At 48.1% G+C, this 20,289-nt stretch overlaps 1 protein-coding gene across 8 annotated transcripts in view; it reads right to left on the bottom strand.

The window, feature by feature from the left end:
• Positions 1-20,289, bottom strand: part of gabrb4 (gamma-aminobutyric acid type A receptor subunit beta4) — a 62,660-nt gene that overhangs the window by 38,322 nt on the left and 4,049 nt on the right. For 2 of the 8 annotated variants that reach the window (XM_061803252.1, XM_061803253.1), the window contains exon 1: positions 10,418-10,445. The exons of 1 other annotated variant lie outside the window; for it this stretch is intronic. In XM_061803252.1, the coding sequence (XP_061659236.1) occupies positions 10,418-10,430 (13 nt within the window). In that variant the 5' untranslated portion in view covers positions 10,431-10,445. Of the gene's footprint in view, positions 1-963; positions 1,888-2,414; positions 2,441-10,417; positions 10,446-20,289 lie in introns of those variants that run through there. 5 more of the 8 variants (XM_061803250.1, XM_061803249.1, XM_061803251.1 and 2 more) reach the window with 5 other exon arrangements.

Genomic DNA, 20,289 nt, shown 5'->3' with positions numbered 1-20,289 from the left:
ACTGACAGAAACGGGTATTGTAGAATGGGTCTATTTGACCCCCAATCGCAACAGGAGGGTCAACATTGGTGCCGCGGACCGCAGCCCCTCAAGGGAGGCCGTGGCTCCGGCTCAGGGGCAGGATGTGGAGTGGGATTGAGTGGGGGGGGGACCGGCGGCTTAGCGAGGGGCTCCGCCGCTCAATTAGCTCACATAGAAAAGTCCAGCTCGCTGGATGCTCGCAGAACCTGTGTGCCGGACCCGACCCCCCCAGGTTGTTACAAGAAGGGGGTGCGTGACACCTGCTGAGATTGCCCACCTGGTTATTTCTTTTTGCTGCGGTCCCAGTTCCAGGATATCATGCATTAGACGCGGTTGAGGCCGGGGGTGACTGCAGACAAGAAAGAGGAGGAGGCCACACGGGATGCCTTCCAAGGCAAAATCCATTGTTGGCGGGGGGGGGACGACGACTTTGCTTTTCTGCCATTCTGCTCTCGTTCAGGCTTGGTGTGAGTTGAAGTTGCAAATGGGACACATCTGGTTGAGGAGGTCCAATGTCGTCATTTATTTGCGATTGATTCACCACAAGCGAGTAATTAAACATTGAACAATACAAATACGGGCACGACGGCGTTGTGTGAACATTTGAACGTCACATGTGCAAGTGTTTTGTCACTCACATCTTGGAATCTTCTCATCGATGTGATCCAATCAACTACTGTAATTAGCACCTGGACCTCCTGAGGTCTGCCCGCTTAGGTGGCAGCCACGCACTCGAATGCGCGTGATTAGGAATATTGCATTTGGGCATGGAGGGCGTGCACACACGGCGCCAGCGTGTTGGAAGCAGTAATAAGGAGGCCTGCGAAGCCTTTCGATGCAATTTGTCATCTCTCAGGCTCTTCTTCACCGACAATCACATAAATTCCTGCAAAAGTTGTTTTTTTTTTTTTTTTTTTTCCCCCCGGCCTACGTTTTTCTTACCTTTGAATAAAACATGCGAAGGACAAAGCCGCCAGAGCAGAGAAAATTCCACATAATTGATCTTCTTGACGACCCACCATCTCCACAAATCCTTATTTCTAGTCTCTATAATCCAACCAGTCAACTGGTTCCTCGGTCCGGCAAATGCACAAAGTAAAAACAGGCAATGGGAGTAGAATGTCCAGTAAACTGGAGCCTACGTGTACGCATGCGACGTCTTCAAGCAGGCTTCTGGATGTCAAAAATTGGAATAATTGGCTATGGAAATCCGTGCAGGTCACAGAGCCCCTCGACCAACACCGCCAGACCGGACATCTTGCTCGAAAACAACCCGTTCGAATATCAAAACGCGGTGCCAGCAATGACGAGAAAACAGACAGAAAGTAGTCTCAGATCGGCGGATGAAATTTCCCGGTCCAAGTGTGCACAAGAGGCATGGTTGCAGCTGCAGGAGCGGCGCCGACTGGAACCAGACGTGATGTCGGTCGGGGAAGAGTCAGCTCTTTCTCTCGGCTGGGAGCTCACAAAGAGAAAAAAAATGGAATCTTCATTCCCTGCTTTCTCCTCTTGTCGCTGCTGCAGATGAGGATGATGATGAGGATGAGGATGACGATGATGATGATGATGATGGAGATCAGCGCAAAGTCGCTGAGGGGAAAATGCACATTGGGGAGGGGGGTTGGGGGGGGGGGGAAGCAAGTGGGTAATATCTGATGCAGACGTCAGAGCGGTGTAGATCACATCTCCCAATGGAAAGAAATGCCCCTCGTGTGACAACGCGTGTACTCGAGAGTCCCCCTCGGAGGTGCAAAGTCCACTCGCCTCCCGTGCGGGTCCAGCCCTCCCTAAATGGCGTTGGAAACGCTGCACGGACAGCAGACATCCGAGCATATGCAATATTTTGCTCTTTTGGCTTCTTATCTATTTGAAAAGTCCTCAGCTCTGAAATGAAAATAAATATCCGACTGGAGGGTGTGTGTGTGGGGGGGGGGGGGGGGCGGGGGGTTGGCACCAAAGGAATTCCTAAGCGACAGTCTGCTCATGCGCTCAACTGCGTCTCCTCATCGAAACCTTACGACTTATGGCGTGTGCGCGTGGGTGTGGGGAATGTGACAAAAGAGACGAGAAAACACAGATTGGGAGACTTTACATTTGCATCCCTGCGTAAATTCGTGGAAACGGCGAGCATGCCGGATCGCATCACCATTCCGGGAGCATACAGGCTCGTGTTTTGTACAGACGAGGTTTTCCTTCTGGGATCGCTTTGCTGTCCAGTTGCTAAGCAACCCTATCCAGTTGTGGCGAATCGAAGCCTAATGCGCAAAGGCTCGTTTCAATGAAGAGAGTCACCACGGCCGAGTCAGTGGGACACACACAAAAAAAAAAAAAAAACACGGGAAGCAAGCATGTTTTTCCATTTTCTTGGGGGGGACAGACGTGCGATATCTCACTTGTGCTTCATCAGCACGCGTCCTCATCCTCGTCTCTCTTTCATGGATCTTTTCTTTTCACATCTGTTGCTGGTGCTGCTCGCATACACAGCCAGAAACGATTTACCTGTGAGCCACGAGCTAAAAAAAAAAAAAAGTCAAGGAGAAAGTATAGTATCATCCATCTGGGTGTTCGCCATATCATGATAATCATACCTAACAACCAGTAAGGTATTGTCCACATATCGGCAACATTGTTGTTATACTGCCATTAAAGAGAGAAAAAGCATTGACTTGATAAGCTACGACTCACTTAGTAAACCTACGGAAGTGCTCCAATAATAAGCCATTCCAGCCCTCAAAAATCCGCCATATTTTGAACATATTCCTAATCAATAAAAAAAAAAAAAAAAGAATGTGATAAATGTCATCTGCTTTGAGGTTTTGGAAGAAATTGTCCACACCGTTCCGTTGCTTGCGCCACACTGTGATTATCCGCACCTTCCCGGGTCCCAAATGTCCGCAAGACTTGCTCAGTTATACTGCTCGTATCCTTCCCAGAGTTTGAAAAGTTCGACCTCCCGTGAAAAACAACAGAAGTGTCCTGAAAGGACAAAGAGTTTGAGGCGTAGTGTTAACCATAAATCAAAACAATGATTCATGTTCGGCCTGTGTTTACTTGAATACAAGATCTTTCATGTTCAAACGGATAAATGCTTTTTGTTTTGGGGAAATAATCAGTAACTTGGAATTTTATGGCTGCAACACGTTTCCAAAAAATCTGGGACAGGCTCATGGTCATTTACTGCTGTGTGACATTTTTTTTGTTTGTTTTTTTTTAAACCAACATTCATTAAATATTTGGCAGCCCAGGACACAAATTTTTGAAGATTTGCAGGGGGAATTCTTGAGTATATTAAACACATAACGGCTGGCAAGGAAATATGTATTACTTTCGGAGGATTTTTATTTTTTTTTTTAAAGACAAGATGTGAATAGGATGAATGAATATTATTTAACCTAATGTCATAAAATGGAAGTAGGCCAAAGCAAATAGTTTTAGAAAGCTAGTAAGTGACTCTAGCTTTGAACAATAGCGACTCGCTTTATTTCACTAATGGGCGAGTTTGAATTACCGGGTGAGCAAAGTCACACCCGAGCCGCTTGCTGGTTGGGGGGGGGGGGGGGGGAGCCAGACCTCGGGGAAGAGCAAGCCGACGTGGTGAGTCACGGTGGCACATTCAATCACTGCAGCGCGCGTTGTCTGCAATACAAATACAAGGCAGACTCTTGGAACGGGAGCCCGGTCGGCCAGGTCGCCCTCTCGAAGACACAATCGGCGCATCGGTTTGCCCACGAAGCGCTTTGTCGACAGCCGAATTGTCTCTGACGTTTGAACCGGGCCACGCGCGTCGTTTGTCACCGCTTCTTCGGCTGCGGGAGTCGCCTTCGGCCGAGAAAAGGAAGGTCCGGCCGGCCTGGATGTAAATCGCGCCACCCGTTGCCATAATGAGATCAGAGGCTTTGAGCAGCTTTGAAGCAGCACTCCAAGCAGGCCAAGCAGGCCCCCGGCAACGGTTGCTACGCTACCCCAAGGAAGCCCACTCGGAGCTCGGCTAAACTGGCCGGGAGAGGTTTTTGCGGCTTCCTCCCACACCCCAGAAAAGCGGCTTGGAGATTTCTGCCATGTCTGCGTCAGAAACGATAAATGCAACGATCGCATCAACAGCCAGAACGATGCGTCGCGCGTTTCCTCCATCAATGAATCTCTCTCGGGCATACGCTGCAGGATTTCATTTGTTATTTGTGACCCAATGGTGGCATTGACCATTAAAAATGAATCCCAAAAATGATTTCAACATGTACTACGCGGTTTTGTTCAACTCTGGAGTGCTCCCGAGGTTCCGACTTCATTGCAAAGTAATGAGTGCGCCCACGAAAGCGAGAGATGTTGACCATTTTGTTTTTCTTTAATAGAATCAATAAAAATGGCACGAGATGCTTCACAACAAAGCCAAGGTTCGATGCGTCGTATCAGCGTTTACACGCAGTTCCTGCCGGGTATTTTTGCCCCCGAGCTCCGCCCATTGGGATTTTGTGGAATGTTGCTCCGAAGTCACACAAAAATGATCACTGGAGACTTCAGAGGCTTTAGGAGCTTTTTTTTTTTTTTTTTTTGGAATCCCCTAAATGACTATTGGCAATGCACAACAGCTAATTGGACAAATACTCGCCATGATTGAAGTCGTGTCATTTCAGGAAGGGAACATTACACGGCTGCTGTGTGTTGAATTAGAACGTCTGAAAAAGTCGTAGTAGAAGTTCATTTTTCAATGGTTCATCAATATCCAAATGGAACATCTGCTGTCCAGTGACCTCACAACACTCCACCGTTCCCGTGGACGTTAGTATTTGTGTAGGTCGTGTTTTGTTCCGTTATTGCTTGAACGTTATTTGGAAGGTCCTCGTTAGTTCCCTGAGAATTGTTCACCTAACCGGAAGTGACGAATGCACCTCTGCTGGAGTAAGGACTAAAAAGAAAGCCACGTGTGAAAGTCAAGAGCAAGCATCGTCCTGTTTTTCTTTGATTGAGCGACGGCACCTCTCGTACCCAGCAAGATCATAACGTGATCACACGTGTTTGTCATTGGCTAACGCTATCATCTCCATTTTGTCCTTCGGCTTTGATACTGACAAAAAGGCGACTCGCGTCACGTGTAATGTTGACGTTTGCATTGAAAGCGCCCCCTTTTGAATTCTCCCCGCTGTCCTGGAAATGAAAACGTCAAAGCCTGACATAACAACAAGACTGGCCACAGAAACAAAGCAAACATGAAGTCCCCTCTACTTCCAGGAATATGATGAAGTATTTCTCAAATATTATCATGCGTGGCAAAAATAGCACCGTCGCATCGCCTCCTTATTTCATATCTGTATTCAATGCGGGACTTCTGCACAGAACTCCTGTGAGGAAGGGTTAATGGATTCCTCACACAGATAGCTGTTGCCATGGAAACAGCCGTGCCACCGCTTGCATCTTGGATGCGCACAGGAGGGCAAAACAAAACAATGGTGCCAAAGGTATTTTCAAATTCGCAGAGCGCAAGCTTTCCAGTGACAATAACTGCATTTGCCCCCCCGATATTATGATGAACAAACAAACAAAGTGAGTGGCAAAGTCAGAGGAGGAGTTTCCCCCGCAAGCTCACTCGTGCCGTTTCCCGATCCCGTCGATCCTAATCTTTCACATTCAAAGCACGCCGATTGATATGCATCGGTGAACAATCCCAAAACAGGCGCTCTTGAACGCAGTCGGCGGGAAAGAAGACGCCGCTCTGTCGTCGCCGCTGCAATAGCAAAAGTACGCGCGCGCGGACAGCAGAAAATGGCTCATTTCCAATATGAAACGGACCGGCGGCGCCAATGAGCCTCGTGCTTCGACTTCTTCTTTTCCTTTCGGCTTGTCCCGTTAGGGGTCGCCACAGCGTGTCATCTTTTGCCATTTCAGCCGATCTCGTGCATCTTCCTCTCTAACCCCAACTGCCCTCATGTCTTCCCTCACCACATCCATAAACCTTCTCTTTTGTCTTCCTCTCGCTCTTTTGCCTGGCAGCTCCATCCTCAGCATCCTTCTACCAATATACTCACTCTCTCGCCTCTGAACATGTCCAAACCATCGAAGTCTTCTCTCTCGAACCTTGTCAGCAAAACGTTCAACTTTGGCTGTCCCTCGAATGAGCTCATTTCTAATCCTATCCAACCTGCTCACTCCGAGCGAGAACCTCAACATCTTCATTTCTGCCACCTCCAGTTCTGTTTCCTGTTGTTTCTTCAGTGCCACTGTCTCTAATCCGTACATCATGGCCGGCCTCACCACTGTTTTGTAAACTTTGCCCTTCATCCTAGCAGACACTCTTCTGTCACATAACACACCAGACACCTTTCGCCAGCTGTTCCAACCTGCTTGGACCCGTTTCTTCACTTCCTGACCACACTCTCCATTGCTCTGTATTGTTGACCCCAAGTATTTGAAGTCGTCCACCCTCGCCATCTCTTCTCCCTGTAGCCTCACTCTTCCCCCTCCACTTTTCTCATTCACGCACATATATTCTGTTTTACTTTGGCTAATCTTCATTCCTCTCCTTTCCAGTGCATGCTACCATCTTTCCAATTGTTCCCCCGCCTGCTCCCTGCTTTCACTGCATATCACAATATCATCTGCGAACATCATGGTCCAAGGGGATTCCAGTCTAACCTCATCTGTCAGCCTATCCATTACCACTGCAAACAGGAAGGGGCTCAGAGCTGATCCCTGATCCAGTCCCACCTCCACCTTAAATTCCTCTGTCACCCTCACCATTGTTCTGCTGCCATCATACATGTCCTGTACTATTTTAACATACTTCTCTGCCACACCAGACTTACGCATGCAGTACCACAGTTCCTCTCTTGGTACTCTGTCATAGGCTTTCTCTAGATCCAAAGACACAATGTAGCTCCTGCTGACCTTCTCTGTACTTTTCCACGAGCATCCTCAAGGCAAATAATGCATCTGTGGTACTCTTTCTAGGCATGAAACCATCGTGTTGCTCGCAGATACTTACTTCTGTCCTGAGTCTAGCCTCCACTACTCTTTCCCATAACTTCATTGTGTGGCTCATCAACTTTATTCCTCTATAGTTCCCACAGCTCTGAACATCCCCTTTGTTCTTAAAAATGGGAACTAGAACACTTTTCCTCCATTCTTCAGGCATCTTTTCGCCCGCTAGTATTCTGTTGAATAAGTTGGTCAAAAACTCCACAGCCATCTCTCCAAATTGCTTCCATACCTCTACCGGTATGTCATCAGGACCAACTGCCTTCCCATTTTTCATCCTTTGTAATGCCTTTCTGACTTCCCCCTTAGTAATCATTTCCACTTCCTGGTCCTTCACTCTTGCCTCTTCAACTCTTCCTTCTCTCTCATTTTCTTCATTCATCAACTTCTCAAAGTATTCTTTCCATCTATTTAGCACACTACCGGCACCAGTCAAGACATTTCCATCTCTATCCTTAATCACCCTTACCTGCTGCACATCCTTCCCATTTCTATCCGTCTGTCTGGCCAACCTGTAGAGATCCTTTTCTCCTTCTTTCGTGTCCAACCTGGTGTACATGTCTTCATATGCCTCTTGTTTAGCCTTTGCCACCTCTACCTTTGCCCTACGTCGCATCTCGATGTACTCCTTTCGCCTCTCCTCAGTCCTCTCCGTGTCCCCCTTCTTCTTCGCTAATCTCTTTCCTTGTATTACTCCCTGTATTTTGGGGTTCCACCACCAAGTCTCCTTCTCCCCTTTCCTACCAGATGACACACCAAGTACTCTCCTGCCTGTCTCTCTGATCACCTTGGCTGTCGTCGTCCAGTCTTCCGGGAGCTTCGGTTGTCCATCGAGAGCCTGTCTCACCTCTTTCCGGAAGGCCGCACAACATTCTTCCTTTCTCAGCTTCCACCACATGGTTCTCTGCTCTACCTTTGTCTTCTTAATCTTCCTACCCACCACCAGAGTCATCCTACACACTACCATCCTATGCTGTCGAGCTACACTCTCCCCTACCACTACTTTACAGTCAGTAACCTCCTTCAGATTACATCGTCTGCACAAAATATAATCTACCTGCGTGGTTCTACCTCCGCTCTTGTAGGTCACTATGTGTTCCTCCCTCTTCTGGAAATAAGTGTTCACTACAGCCATCTCCATCCTTTTTGCAAAGTCCACCACCATCTGCCCTTCAAAGTTCCTTTCCTGGATGCCGTACTTACCCATCACTTCTTCATCGCCCCTGTTTCCTTTACCAATATGTCCATTACAATCTGCACCAATCACAACTCTCTCGCTGTCTGGGATGCTCAGAACTACTTCATCTAGTTCCTTCCAGAATTTCTCTTTCAACTCTAGGTCACATCCTACCTGTGGTGCATAGCCGCTAACCACATTAAACATAACACCCTCAATTTCAAATTTTAGTCTCATCACTCGATCTGATACTCTTTTCACCTCCAAGACATTCTTAGCCAGCTCTTCCTTTAAAATAACCCCTACTCCATTTCTCTTCCCATCTACTCCGTGGTAGAATAATTTAAACCCTGCTCCCAAACTTCTAGCCTTACTACCTTTCCACCTGCTCTCTTGGATGCACAGAATATCAACCTTTCTCCTAATCATCATGTCAACCAACTCCTGTGCTTTTCCTGTCATAGTCCCAACATTCAAAGTCCCTACACTCAGTTGTAGGCTCTGTGCATTCCTCTTTTTCTTCTGACGCTGGATCCGGTTTCCTCCTCTTCTTTGTCTTCGACCCACAGTAGCTGAATTTCCACCGACGCCCTGTAGGTTAGCAGTGCCGGGGGCGGGCGTTGTTAACCCGGGCCACGACCGATCCGGTATGGGATTCTTTAGATGAACGCTCATATTTGTTTGGCACAGTTTTTACGCCGGATGCCCTTCCTGACGCAACCCTCTGCATTTATCCGGGCTTGGGACCGGCCTACAGATTGCACTGGTTTGTGCCCCCATAGGGCTGCATTCTCGTGCTTCGACTAAGGAAGAAAAAAAAAAAAAAAGGAGGAGAAGGCTGTGACGTTGTTGTCAAATACACAAAAGCACGCCTGACGTGCAGTAGGGTTGGGGCTAACCCTGACCCCTAACCCTCTGCAACCCCCGCCCAAATCGTTACAAAATACCGATTTCAACGGCGACTGTATGCGGTTACTGCATGAAGCTTCTTCCGTGCCATTAGGCCGTGCTTCTAATGGTTAGTCAATACGCGAACGTGCCCAAATGGACTTTGTGCTTGAGTCTGCAAATAGAACTCGGTTGCTCGGCTGACACGGCCTTCGCCAATGGCACTCAGTCGCTGCAGGGGGGAGAAAAAAAAAAAAAAAAAAAAAAAAAACCTACCTGTGTTTCGATTCATAAATATTTTCAGATGCATCGAAAAGCTTTTAAGAGCTAAGAGAGGACTCGGAACTGCAGGTGGAGCCGACTCGGGCCGTGTGGCGCTGACTGTTATTAGGGCTGCGAATGCATTGAAACAAAAATAGACGTCCTGGGAGGTGCACATTTGTGTCGTTATAAAATAAGGCTTGACTTGCACTCACATTGTTTATTTTATTAGATCAAGAGAAGTTCAGAAACTCTTAACTGGAGTGACTGACTTCAGCGTCTGGTGGCCTGCCGTTTCTCTCTGATATTTAATGTTCCCAAATTCATTTTTTTTGAACCCGCGCAAGCATGATTTTTTTGTTGTTGTTGTTTTTTTTTTCTGAGCCTGATTCATCAAGGCAAATTAAAAAGAGGTGGACTTCAGCAATCCCCTCTCACGCCACAATAGGAGGAACTACGGTCAAGTGTAATTACACAGCTGTAAGCAGACCATAAATGGATAATTTACCAGTAAGTCCTTGTGGGATCCCAATCCTCCGCTGTGAGTTTTTTAATTGACAAGATGTCTTTTACAGCTGCCAGAAGTTTCTAGATCAGGCAAGTATCATAGCTCATCACAGCGGCGCACGTCATTAAGAAAATGGGGGGCGGCCACGTTCGTCGAGTCATCTTGTCAGGTTTGCGAAATGAGCCGTGTATGGACACCATTCCTTGTGAGGGCCGGAAAGTCACGCTTTTATTTTAGCCGTGGTTTTTTTTTTTTTTTTGTTTGTTTTGTTTTGCATTGTTCAAATCCTAGATTTTGAAATGAAATCACCGTCGCAATGTAGGAGATGAGCAGGTTAAAAGTACCGGAGTGGTTCTGCAAAGCGATCTTGCTTTTCCCGTCTGAACACGAACTAAAAAAATGTATTTCAATGAAGTACAAGTCCCAACCATTCCCGATATTTACATCGACACCACACAAGGTTGATGGTGGCTCTAATCGGAGCACATTTCTCTTTTTCTCCTTTATAAAGTTTCACATGAGAGAAATTCTGCCTGGATACAAACAGCTTTCGTACGCGTGATGAATTTGATGCGTTTGACGCTCGGACTCACGTTTGCGCGTCATTCTTCAAGGTAGCTCGTTTCTCCTGCAAAAGTGTCAACTTGAATCCAGCTGTGGAGTCGTCGCAGTGAAACAGGAACAGCTGCAAAGTACACACAAGGGGATTGTGTGTACTTGAGCCAAGGGACTTGTGTCATATCAAAGCAGCTGCGCTACACGTTTCCAGACAATCGAGGCAATGAATTCATTCCTTTTATTTAGCGCACACTTGAAGCCGGCTAACCTTTCCGTCCACTGTGCAAAAACGCACGTTGCATCATCAGCTGTTCCTACATCTTGAAAGAACGCAGGGCAAGTCCAAACGATGACTTTGGAAGCTCCCGGTAGGTCGACTGACAACATGCGAGTTCGTTGACAGCACACCCGCCACACCTCAAAAACTCTGCTCCCAGCCAACTCCGCAAGTCTTGGGTGCAACTTCCAGATGCTTGAAAGTGCCGCAAACAATTGTACATAAATCCAGTGAGGGTTGAAGTCCATCAAGGCTGCCCTTTGTCACCAATTCTGTTCACCATACCAAGGTAGCTAACCCTAACCCGAAGTGTTGGGGGGGGGGGGTTCGGGTGGGTGGCCCCAGTTTCTGCTTCTCATAGTTTATGTACTTATGGATAGAATCTATTCTTAAAAAAAAGGGGGGGGGGGGAATCAAATATTTGTCACTAGTTCTTTTGCCAGCAGCAGTTCTACACTTTATGCTCAACGGAGATGGGCAAATGCAATTTTGTTGGACAGGAGGTTATTTTTTGGGGGGCGGTGTGTCTTCTGTACTTATGTTGTAAACAATCTTGTCAAGAGGAATGTGAAAGGCAAGATAAGCTCACAAATGTACCTCCTTCTGCGCCGTGGTATTGATGCAGCACTCGTCAAAATCCAACTCCGAGCCAGTATTGACTGCGTTGCATTTGAGGGCAGGGTGGAGGGGGTCACGTGATGACAAGACGTCAACCAGACCAGGAAAAGTTCATCCATGCTTTTGTCTCAATTAAACTTGACCCTCGTACCGGTCTTCTGACTGGACTCCCCAAAAAGAGCATTCATTGAGAATACCGCAGCTCGGGTTCTGACCAGAACAATGAGGTCAGAGCACAGAACTCCATTTCTATAGTCTTTCCACTGGCTTCCAGTCATTTTTAGAATAGATTTGAAAGTTCTGCTGCTGGTCTATAAATCACTAAATGGTACAGGTGCTGGTTAGATGAAAGAAATGCTTACGGAATACAAACCCAGTCTAGCTCAGAGATGGACAGACTCGGGTCAAATCATTTCACACCAAGTGAATTTGTGCGTAATTTCAGACTTGGCCAGTCCCCCCCCCTCAGAATATACATACTATTGATGACATTTTTTGTTTGGCGGGGTGCCGTCGGGCCTTTCTAAGGCCAAAAGTTTGCCTCGGCTCAATCAGTGGTGTGAAACGGCGCTCTAGACCGAGCAATTGGCGGTGCGCCGCTTGAAGTACCGCAGCCTGCATTTCTATTTGCGTTTGGCACAAGCGCAAGTGTGGCAGGTGACGTTTCCACCTGGTCCCGCTGGGACCACCTGCCCCACTCCCGCTAGGTGCCGCAGGTTAGGGGTCGCCGCCAACAGCAAAAGGCATGTTATCCGGCCAATCTGGACTATCGTCGGCGAGTCCTTAGCACCTCAGGGCTACGAGCACGTCAACTCGTGTAGATGATACCACAGAATTACCTTCATTAACACCCCCCCACACACACACACACACACACACACCACACACACACACACAGACTTTCCTGGGGAGTCGCAAATTCAGTCTTCCTTTTCAGGGAGGTTTATTAAAAATGTGAGGCTGAACATCAGTCTGCTCTTTTCCCCTATGGTATATTTCTATCTTGCGCTCATGTTTCATCGGTGTCCCCGCTCAGCCCCCCACCCCTACGTTGTTACCATTATAGCGCGCCCCTGACTCTCATCTTCTTTACGCCTCTGAGGAAACTTTTCCTGCTCCTGAAGCTTCACAAGCCTCCGTTGTGAGTTTGTAGCATCACATGGCCGCATGAGCGCTCGGAACTCCCGCAAGTAGAACGGAAAGCGTGCTCAGTTTCCCACGTGGACGCCTTGAAAATATTTTAACGATGAGAAGATTAAAGGCTGGGGAATCCATGAGCAACGCCAGTGGATTGCTGATTTGTTTGCGCTGCTTGCTTTGATGTAGCAGGATTTTATGGGAGTTTAGGTTTTACAACTAGAGAATAAGAAAAAAAAAATGTAAGTCAAGCGGTGAGAGGGTTAAAATCGACGTAAATTATAATATTCCAGATAGCACGCAAGCAGTACAGCGTGGGTGTCAAAAGAGGGGGCCACTTTGCAGAGGTTGTAAAGCTTCATTTCCCAGTAGGATCCCGAACAAGAAGGGGAATGGGGGAACCACCCCCACCTCCAGGAACTCAGAAAAGTCGCCTCTCCCCTCGTGAAAGTGGGCCTCGCAGCGGCGGCACGCGGCACGGCAGGCAAAGCGAGAGGCTCGCATCCGTGGACGGAATCGCTCCACAACAAGGCGGCCATTGGCTGAGAGAGAAACACCAAACTCATTGGAGGTTATGCGGGGGGGGGGGGGGGGGGGGCATCACGACGAACGGGGCTGGAATACCAAGCGGACTAAGGGCGGACGGGGGAGGCGCCACCCACCCCGCCCAAGTCCGCCGAAGAGCATCCGTAGGGTCGCTGCTGGCAAAAAAGGGGCCGTCGCACGACTCGCAGGATGGAAATGTAAACATGACCGGCGTCAAAAAAGACATAACGGAGGCTAGCAATATAGTTGCCATGGAGACGAGCAACCCTCGTCATTTCTCTGACTCCTCCCGCGAACGCTGAGATAAAAATAGACGCGGGCAGAGAACAAAGAGATACTGGGGAAAAAAATAAAAAGGTTGTGGATGGCGAACTTTCAGAATCAAAATTTGTTTTAATGGCCAAGCATGTAAGAACATTAGTCTCCGCTGCATGCGTCTTCTTGCAACAATTTCCGCAAAGCTGTAATTATTTGTATTTCATTTCAGCTTTTACTGGAAAATGTTAACATTGTTTGCAAAATAACGGTGATCAACGTAACTGGCCCACAGTACACATGTACAGGCGGCATCAGGGAGGGACTGCAGAGTTATGATGAAGATGTGGATCCCGTTGCGACCACCCCCACCCCAGCCCACCCCACCTCCAAACTGCCGTACATTGATCAAAGCTGCCTTTGCAGCACCACCTGCTGACCACCACCGAGAATAAAGCCACTGCACGTCTTCCACCTTCTTGTAGTACCGGGGTGAGCCTCTGGATGGAGTCATGCGTCCTTCCTCCCTGATGATGCGCCGAGGACAGCTGTCACAGAAAAGCGAACACGCCAGCCATTTCTTTGTCTTTCTCATAGATGGTAGTAGCACGAATGCGACTTGCAAATCAATGCCGTCCTGCGCTAAATTCTGCAAACAGCCATTATTTGGTTCCAAAAAAAAAAAAAAAAATACCAGTTTGCAGGTTTTTGTGGTGGTGTTGAGGCCAAAAAAAAAAAAAAAAGCGGACGGCTGAATGTAGGGAGGCAAGGCACGAGTCTCAAAATGCTATTTCATTGCAAAAAAAAAAAAAAGGGAAAAATCCAAACCAGGGGTGGAATCAAAACAAGCAAGGTTGAAAGTAATAAAAAAAAAAAAAAAAAAAAAAAAACATTCCCCACTTTAGATGAACATCACTAATGCAGCAACATCAACGAAGTCCATGAAAGCAGCTGGGAGCGGCAATACAAAGACAACGAGGCACACAAGTGGCTGGAGGGAGCTGATCGGTAGACACGAGAGCGGCTGGAAAGCAAAAAGCTTACGAGCGGGACGAGACGTCAACGTACGCGAGAGAAGCGCAAAACACGAAAACAAAACCTTTGTCCCCTTCGCATCAAAGCTTTATCCTTTCTCTTGCTGCTGCAGCAAGCTCCTTTTATGTGTATTTCCAGCACGATAAAATTAGCAATACTTGGTCTAGACTTAACCAAGAGACCAAAAATAGATGCGCTCCTTGTCACAAGTTTCATTTGGACTTCTTTCCTTGTCTCGGCATTGGTTTTATTGCAAGCTAAATCAAGAATCCGTCAGAGAGTGAGAAGAGCGTGACACTGAGGACTGCTTTTGCAAATGAGTCACAAAAGAGTTCTTAACGCTAATTATTATTGGTCAGGACGATGGTATCTCCTCAAATAATACTTCATCACTCGGGACTTTTCAGGCATCTCCTTTCACGTATTGCCACATTTCCAGAAATGACCACAAGCGGCCAAACACCATTTTGGTCTTTCCCATCGGCAGTTTCTCAACGTTGTTCCTTTTGTTGACCGTCCTCGTTCTGTCTCCAAAGTAGCATTCACCGTCTGTTGTGGCACTGGAGCGGCTCAAACTACCGGAGACAAATTATGCGTGCTTTTTTTTTTTTTTTTTTTTTTTTTTTTAAACATACTTGGCAAAATAAAGATGATGATTATGATTAGGAGTCATTTGGAGGGCCCGCTGCGTCGGATCCCTCTGCCAAAGTCTCGGTAGGAAGACGCATATTATTTGTGGGCCGTCTATATTTCATCCGGTTCAACGACATATGGCAGTCTAATCAACTAAAGCGGAATGTGATTTACATTTGCTGTCATTTCCCCGCCTGACCCGTTTCTGAAACGGCCAAAGTCACTCCGAAGCGGCCCCGTGCAGAAATTGCAATCGTTAACGAGTCGTCTGTATCGTGCACAGACAAAAGCGATTCGCACGACGCACAACGTATCCAGTTTACATGACGAAACAGCCAAGACTGAAGTCGTGGATGACCCAATCGGGGCTTCCCAAGAATCATTGGGACATGCAAACCCTTCCACTCCGACACGGCGATGGCTCAAGGCGCAGCGGTCTGGGCAGATTGTTTCCTATGTTCCGTGTAAATTTTGAAGAATGAAATCCCGCAAAATACAACAGAGCAGTTGAATTGCGTTTAATCACTCACACAAGACAATACAGTGCGACAGCAAGCCAACGCAAAACAGAGGTATAATGGCAGTTTAGTCACGTGCAACACGAGCTGACGCTCGAAACGCTTCGCAGTCCGAATGTTACTTCCAGCGATGGAGTCATGAATGCAGAAATGTCCAAAAGACACGAGGCAGAAGGCAAGGCGGCGGAAAGCGAGCCGTGACTCGTCCGAAGCGGCGGAAGGCGAGTCGTCACTTGTCCGAAGCAGAGGGTGGTTGTAAGAAGCGCCCGACCAAAAGTCAACCCGGACCTGATATAGGCACGTCTCCAAAGTGCGTCCGACGACGTAATAGAGTCCACTCTTTCAGTTCACGTTCACCAAATGTCCGCCTCAGATGACGGAATAAAGAGAGAAAAATAAAGAATGCAGAACGAATGCGATACAATGTTCGACAAAGATACTCCGAACGCACAAATGTCAAAGACAAAAAAAAAAAAAAAAAAAATCAGTCTCTACCTTGGACTCGGAAGTCCCAACCCAGGGGAAAAAAACAAACAAACAAAAAAAAAAAACGTAAATAAACCGTGAAGATGGCCTGGACGTGGTCAAGATAAGACGGCAGCTTTTTGACTTTGTTGCAAAGTGCACCGGTTGGTCGGCTTAATGTGATCTTAATGAACAAAAGGAGATGAAAGCACGGATCCAAAGCGCTCACAAAGGGATCACGAAATGGGAAGAGAAAGACGGAGGCACCTTCTTCACATGATCATTAAAACGAAAAGAGGAGGTTGCTACCGGCATCCTGGCGGGTTCGCTCGCGCAGGGCTCAGGGCTCAGGGCCAAAATGCCACTTCTCTTATTCCTGCCCTTTTGGACGCATTTCACAATATTCTTCATTTGTACATCCAAACTGGGGGCTCCTGTACACTTGGAAACGCGCTCATCGATCGGTCAATGAGTTCCTATTGATCGCCGATACGTTATTTTGTTCCCAGCTAACTATGCCCTCGTTTGGAACGGACTGCAAAATGTCCGATTTCATTCGTCGAGGTCTGGGATGCGCTCACCGGCACAAGTTGTCTCCTGCCGCGCCGCGATACGCGCTAGTATTTTATATTCAACGCGCCATCGGCACTGGCAAGGGTTCGCGCTTTCGTAACTGAAACGCACTTCATCTGCTAAAGTTCTCCCGAAGAAACAAAACCACATTGATGTGAAGAGCAAATAAGAGTCACAATCTATGACGAGCGCACTAAATATTTGAACTTGGCTCCGGTCTGATAGAAGCGGAGGCTGACCTTGCCTGCGGGAAGAAAGTCATTCTTTGCGGAACTTCATCTGGACCATCACGCGGCTGACTGGGACACTTTTACTCATCTTGCATTCCGGCGAGCTGTGCAAAGTGCACGCAGACGGCAAAATATCCTGTCGTCGTACATCAAGCTAAAAGTGAAACCGTTGCTTGTACTGCTGCAAAGTGGACGAAGAGAGGGTCCACGCAAACACTCGTACTCGATGTCTACCCAAATATCGTTACTTCGTGTTGCTGTTCACCCGGTCCCACTCGGGCGCTGCATTTTCCATTGGCACAAATGGCGTCCCGAAGGTCGTCGAAGACGCTCAAATCCGCAACATTTTCATGACGGCGACTAAGCCGTCCAATTGAAGATCGCATTTCATTTTAATCGGCGACACATTTTTCATAGAACCGTCTCACGTAAGAGGTAACGCTGCGGTTGATAATTGAGGCCCAAGGGTGAGGACCTGCCAGATGGAGAGCGGCGGCAATGGCCTCCTCTCCGAATCTGCCAACTGCAACGGGTCACCGCTCAAGGCGAAGAGCGTCGCCGGTGGTGTCGAGGTACACGCGACGCCATCGCCGCGAGTCCCGCTCAGTGATGATGTTGATATGTGCCCTGCGGCTGACTGCCAACCAATTCGGGACGTCGTTCCGCCTCTTGCCAGAAGCGAGCTGGGACAGGCTCCGGCTCGCCTGTGGCCCTTGTGAGAACGAGTGGCTTGATGAATGAATGGATGGATGGATTCGCAAAACCGAAAATACAGCTGGCACTTTGAAACGGGGGACAACAAATTTGCTCAGAGAAGTGTTGAATTTGCCAATCAAGGCGTCGTGGAGCTCCTCAGCGCACTCCTTCCCGACCCGACCGGGAACGTCGTCTGTCCTGGCCGGAGGCCATTTTCGCTGTCTAGCAAATCGTTACGTGACTCGAAGCTCGTCAAGAAGTCCTTGTGGCGCCATCGGGAGACGACGAGCTCCATGAGGAAACTCGCGCATTTCGCGACCCTCCGTCTTTTGCGGCGGTTTCCACGGACTGCCGATCATTAGGACGGAATGTCTTCCGGCTCGGCGTTGGCCTTTCTCACCTTGACATCACGGCTCCGTGCGGCCAGATCCAATTTAGACCAAAGCTGCTCGCTCTCCGCATTCTGGGCCCACCGCCAAAAGGCAATTATTTCCTCTCATCCAAAATGTTCTTTAAAATTGCGTCGTGGAGGTCGATGGTGTAGTCGCCTCATTATCGGAAGATGTAGGACAGAATGTCTATTTCTATTCAATGTCAGGCGACGTGGACAGCAGAAGCTGTGAAAACGTCCCGTTTCACTTCACATGCTACCTGTGCGAGCGTATATCATCGTTCAAGTGTGTTTGGTTTTTTTTTTTTTTTTTTGATTCAACGCGTTAATGATCTCCATGCTGTGAAACACGGGAAGAAGCTCATTTTTCATTTCGCCAAGTGAAACTCATGTCAACTTTGAAATTCTGTTTTGCTCCAGACGTACACTCCATATTTCAGACCAAGCTGAGGATTTATCCCGATTCAAATCCTGAAAATGACTTTCAGGCCATCCGTGAATTTGTCATCTGTAGATTGTGAGCCCGATCTCAGCCGATCGGGCGCGAGGCCCCACGTCAGCCAATCGCATCCGACAGCCCTTCGCTTGTGGGGAAAGCGGAAGGATGCGGCAATAGTCCCCGAAAGCACAGAGAACCCGTGCCGAGATTCAGACCCCGGACTTCTCAGCTACGAAGGGCACAGGTTAACCTCGACTTCGCCGTCTCGCCTGGGTTGCTTATTATTTGGAAAGCGAAGCCCTCCAGGCTCATCGTCCAGACGGTAAATTTCCATTCCGTACAATTCTGTAGAATATTTTCTGCGGAGCGTTGAGAAGGAATGGAGGCGCGTGTCGGGCTCTCGGACTCTGGGCATTCCCGAGTCGTGCTGAGGTTACAATTCGGAGGAAAAACATGCAGTGATAACGATTTATTTCGAGGCCTTGCCATTCATTACCTACGCTGCACGTTTCAAATGTTTGTCCAACAATTCGTTGCTTATTTTGGCGGGATTTTTTTTTACTATTGTAGTTACGTTGGTTTAACGAGTATGTCGTCGTGTGCGAAGTCGTCTAACGATTCATTATTTGCGCCGGAGCCGTACCGATGCTTTGACTTGTGACGGGGAGGCGGGGCTTTAAATCCCGCGTCCGCCTCAGTTGTGATTATTTGCCGCGACGGACGGCAGCGACTTTGCGAGACAATTGCACTCACGCACGGTGCACATCCTCCGCTGATCATAAAACAACAGGAGTCACTGGATTCCTTCCTGCTCATTTCGCATTCCACCGATAGTGCAAAAATGAGACACGAGCAAACATTTGTCGCGATTAAACGCCGACCGGTGTTCATCTTAACAGGCAGGACGATTGCGACCGAAGCATCCGGCGCGTTCCCTGACTTGTGAAAAGCCGAACTGGCCCCGTATCGTCGATGACAGGAAGCAGCTTTTCTTTGTCCCGGATCCAAAGTTTCGCTTCTCTTCTATCTGAGCCAAACACGTTCTTTTCTTTTCTTGTTGACGGCAGCACTCGGGCTTCGGGTTTCGGGCTGCTCTAAAGCGCCCCCTCCCCAGAAAACACAAAACTGAACGTGGGCTCTTTGGGTCTTCGGCGGCTTTCTCTGCGCTTGCGTTCCCTGCGGGTGCGCCGGGGCTGACCTAACGTGAGCCTTCTGACTAATTCTTATTCCTTTGCACCTCAACGCCATAATGATGAACGGTCGTCTCTCGTCGCGCATCCATTAGTCACATCTGTTGGCTAACTTTGAATTACGACATCAAATGTACTGCGGCAAATTCCGCGACTGCCAACCTCGTCTCGAGAGGTTCTTTTATAATACAGCGAAGGGACTTCCAGGAATTTTCTCCCTTACAGTCTTACGGCCTTTTCCTCAACCGTTTTGGAATTCATCAAACGATTGGAGCAAACTGCTGAAAAGATCTTTCTAGGGCCAGACAGCTTGACAGAGAAGAGGAAGTTGAAAAAAAACGATAAAGTTCAAGTCAAAGCTGAGGGGAAAAAAAAAAAAAAAGCCTCAGGCCAGTGCAAAAACCAAATCGTTTGAGCGGGATGCCGGTCAGCTTCTCTTGATCTCGTCCACGATCTACGGCGCGTATTCTTCTGTTCTGGGAGGTGGATTCCTGCCAGATGATTTGTGAGTACGAACTAATATACTCACGCGTCCTTCGCTTTAGCACTTTCCAGTGGTTACTGTGCAATGCTCCACCAAATCCAAATCAAGTTCTGGGATTGGCCGGCGACCGCTTCGGGGTGTCCTGGAAGGAAACTGCGGGTGAGACCGGAGCAGGAAAACGGGCGTATTTCCTGCCTCATCATATTATGGGGATCGCTCTTCGCTAAGATGCTGCCTGGCTACATTTCAGGAGCTCGTGTGTTTTCACACACACACACACTTGTCCGATAAAGCTGATTCTTCCAAGTTTTTCCATTTCGTTGCAGTTCTGTTGGCATTTCCAGACAAAATATTCCCACAGACTGTTACGTTTGGTTTTGTGGGGGTTTTCCAGACCCCTGCGGCCACATCACAAAAATG

The sequence above is a fragment of the Syngnathoides biaculeatus genome, chromosome 18 (genome assembly GCF_019802595.1).
Source record: "Syngnathoides biaculeatus isolate LvHL_M chromosome 18, ASM1980259v1, whole genome shotgun sequence".
Lineage (NCBI taxonomy): Eukaryota > Metazoa > Chordata > Actinopteri > Syngnathiformes > Syngnathidae > Syngnathoides > Syngnathoides biaculeatus.
Note: the sequence above shows the minus strand (reverse complement) of the source record. Positions and strands in the feature narration are given on the sequence as shown.